This window comes from Choloepus didactylus, chromosome 7 (genome assembly GCF_015220235.1).
Source record: "Choloepus didactylus isolate mChoDid1 chromosome 7, mChoDid1.pri, whole genome shotgun sequence".
NCBI classification, from domain to species: Eukaryota; Metazoa; Chordata; class Mammalia; order Pilosa; family Megalonychidae; genus Choloepus; species Choloepus didactylus.
Window position 1 is genome coordinate 149,880,252 of NC_051313.1, and position 2,146 is coordinate 149,882,397.

At 44.7% G+C, this 2,146-nt stretch overlaps 1 protein-coding gene across 1 annotated transcript; it reads left to right on the top strand.

The window, feature by feature from the left end:
* The first annotated feature begins 675 nt into the window (after window positions 1-675).
* On the top strand, window positions 676-1,894 carry LOC119539840 (chromobox protein homolog 1). The gene has a single exon (XM_037843664.1). It carries the CDS (start codon window positions 881-883, stop codon window positions 1,436-1,438), a length of 558 nt encoding a protein of 185 aa, XP_037699592.1. The 5' UTR covers window positions 676-880; the 3' UTR covers window positions 1,439-1,894.
* The last annotated feature ends 252 nt before the right edge of the window (window positions 1,895-2,146 follow it).

A 2,146-nucleotide genomic window follows, 5' to 3' on the forward strand; every position in this document is an offset into this window, starting at 1 on the left:
ACACTGAATACTGAGCTAATTAGAATTGCAATATAGCTACATTAGGATGAAAGGGTAGGCAAAGTTGGGTGGAAGCCTGGGAAACAAGATAAATCATTATCTTCAAAAGTGGAAAGTTAATAGGCTAATACCTGAAGCTGAAAAATAAAAAAGCAGAAATAAGTCTACTATTTTGAAATACGGAGGTAAATCCCAATAATTAGCTAAAAGAATAGAAAAGAACTGCTGCTGGAGAAGGGAAAATTGGTAGGGGTGTCAGGAGGGAGTGTTGGAGACTGCCATTCGCTTTGACAAACCTTATAAAATTAGTGAGCTCTTTAAATCATATGCATGTCCAACTGATAAAAACTTAAATTAACAAAAAATCCAATAGGGATTTTAATTTATTTTCCTGATTTGTGATGTTTAAGATGAACTCTACCTCCTCCTCCTCCACCTCTCCCCCTCAAAAAAAAATGATCAATAAAGTATACATTTATTACTAATACTTTGTGGAGTAGATTGCTGTGGGGCGAGTGCCACAGTATATGAATTTCCTACTATAAGGTTGGCACTGGCAAACTGTCAACTGCCACCGAAAGGCCAGCCACATATGGTTTACTTTCATTGATAACTTTTTTGAGGGTTTATCTTGGAATACAGTTCTTGTATATAAAAAAAACTCCAGGGGTTCCGCAGAAAGGAGGGCCGTTGGCCTGGGCCTGCGGTACGCCGCCTCAGTGAGGGGTTTGTCCGCGGCCACCCGGTTCGCTGCTTTTCTGGGCGCCATTTCCCCGCTGGCCGGACACGACGCGCCAGTAGCGCAGCACCAATTCCCCTCGGGCTCTTGGGCGCTGCTCTGAGCAGCGTCACCCTTTACACCAGAAAGCTGGCGGGCACTATGGGGAAAAAACAAAACAAGAAGAAAGTGGAGGAGGTGCTAGAGGAAGAGGAAGAGGAATATGTGGTGGAAAAAGTTCTCGACCGTCGAGTGGTAAAGGGCAAAGTGGAGTACCTCCTGAAGTGGAAGGGTTTCTCAGATGAGGACAACACATGGGAGCCAGAAGAGAACCTGGATTGCCCTGATCTCATTGCTGAGTTCCTGCAGTCACAGAAAACAGCACATGAGACAGATAAGTCAGAGGGAGGCAAGCGCAAAGCTGACTCTGATTCTGAAGATAAAGGAGAGGAGAGTAAACCAAAGAAGAAGAAAGAAGAGTCAGAAAAGCCACGAGGCTTTGCCCGGGGTTTGGAGCCGGAGCGGATTATTGGAGCTACAGACTCCAGTGGAGAACTCATGTTCCTGATGAAATGGAAAAACTCTGATGAGGCTGATCTGGTCCCTGCCAAGGAAGCCAATGTCAAGTGCCCACAGGTTGTCATATCCTTCTATGAGGAAAGGCTGACGTGGCATTCCTATCCCTCAGAGGATGATGACAAAAAAGATGACAAGAATTAACTCAACTGAGTACCAGCCCCTGTCACTTCTGACTGTGGGTTTAAAGTGGGGGAGGGGAAGGAGTTCTACTTGTCTTGACACCATAGAGGTGGCTTGAGAAGATGTCCTTTGAAGAGCCAGTATAGTTTCTGTGCCCTGCAGCAGCCCAAGTGCTTTTAAAGCCGTTAGGTGCTGTTTAGTTTGCACACCCATCCCAGTGGAGGGGAAGAGGGGATAAGTGTTTCAAGGCAACCCATTCTGCACTTTGCTGAGGAAAGCAAAGGGCCTTCTATGAAGGACAGAACTTGCAGAGTGGCGTGTGGGAGAGCAAAAAGATACTGTAGATCTTCAAAGAGCATCTCCACAACCCACAGCCTTCTTCCCAATAGTGTTAACTCTGCATTTTTACAGCGTAGCATGTGTGTAGTTTTGGCTGTTACTGGTGTATTATTTGGGGTGGGGGTGGGGAGGAAGAAGGGAGATGTATAGAATCTTTTTTTTTTTTTTTTTTGAAATTTGGGGCCTGATTGGGGAAATGGTGAAGCAGTGGAAAAAACAAGTAACTAATGATTCAGTTCTGTGTCCAGAATATTTTACCTTTTCAAAAAATGTCATTAGCAACATAAATGAGGATGGTGAGAGACTGTTTCAAAGCTGTGAATGCCTAAAACCTATAAGCCAAGGTGTTCCCTGCCTGACTTTAAATGCTGTCTCCCATAAAGGACTAAG

What these genes read in the sequence shown, in the direction of transcription:
- LOC119539840 (XM_037843664.1), top strand. Translation starts at nt 881, where the DNA reads ATGGGGAAAAAACAAAACAAGAAGAAAGTGGAGGAGGTGCTAGAGGAA.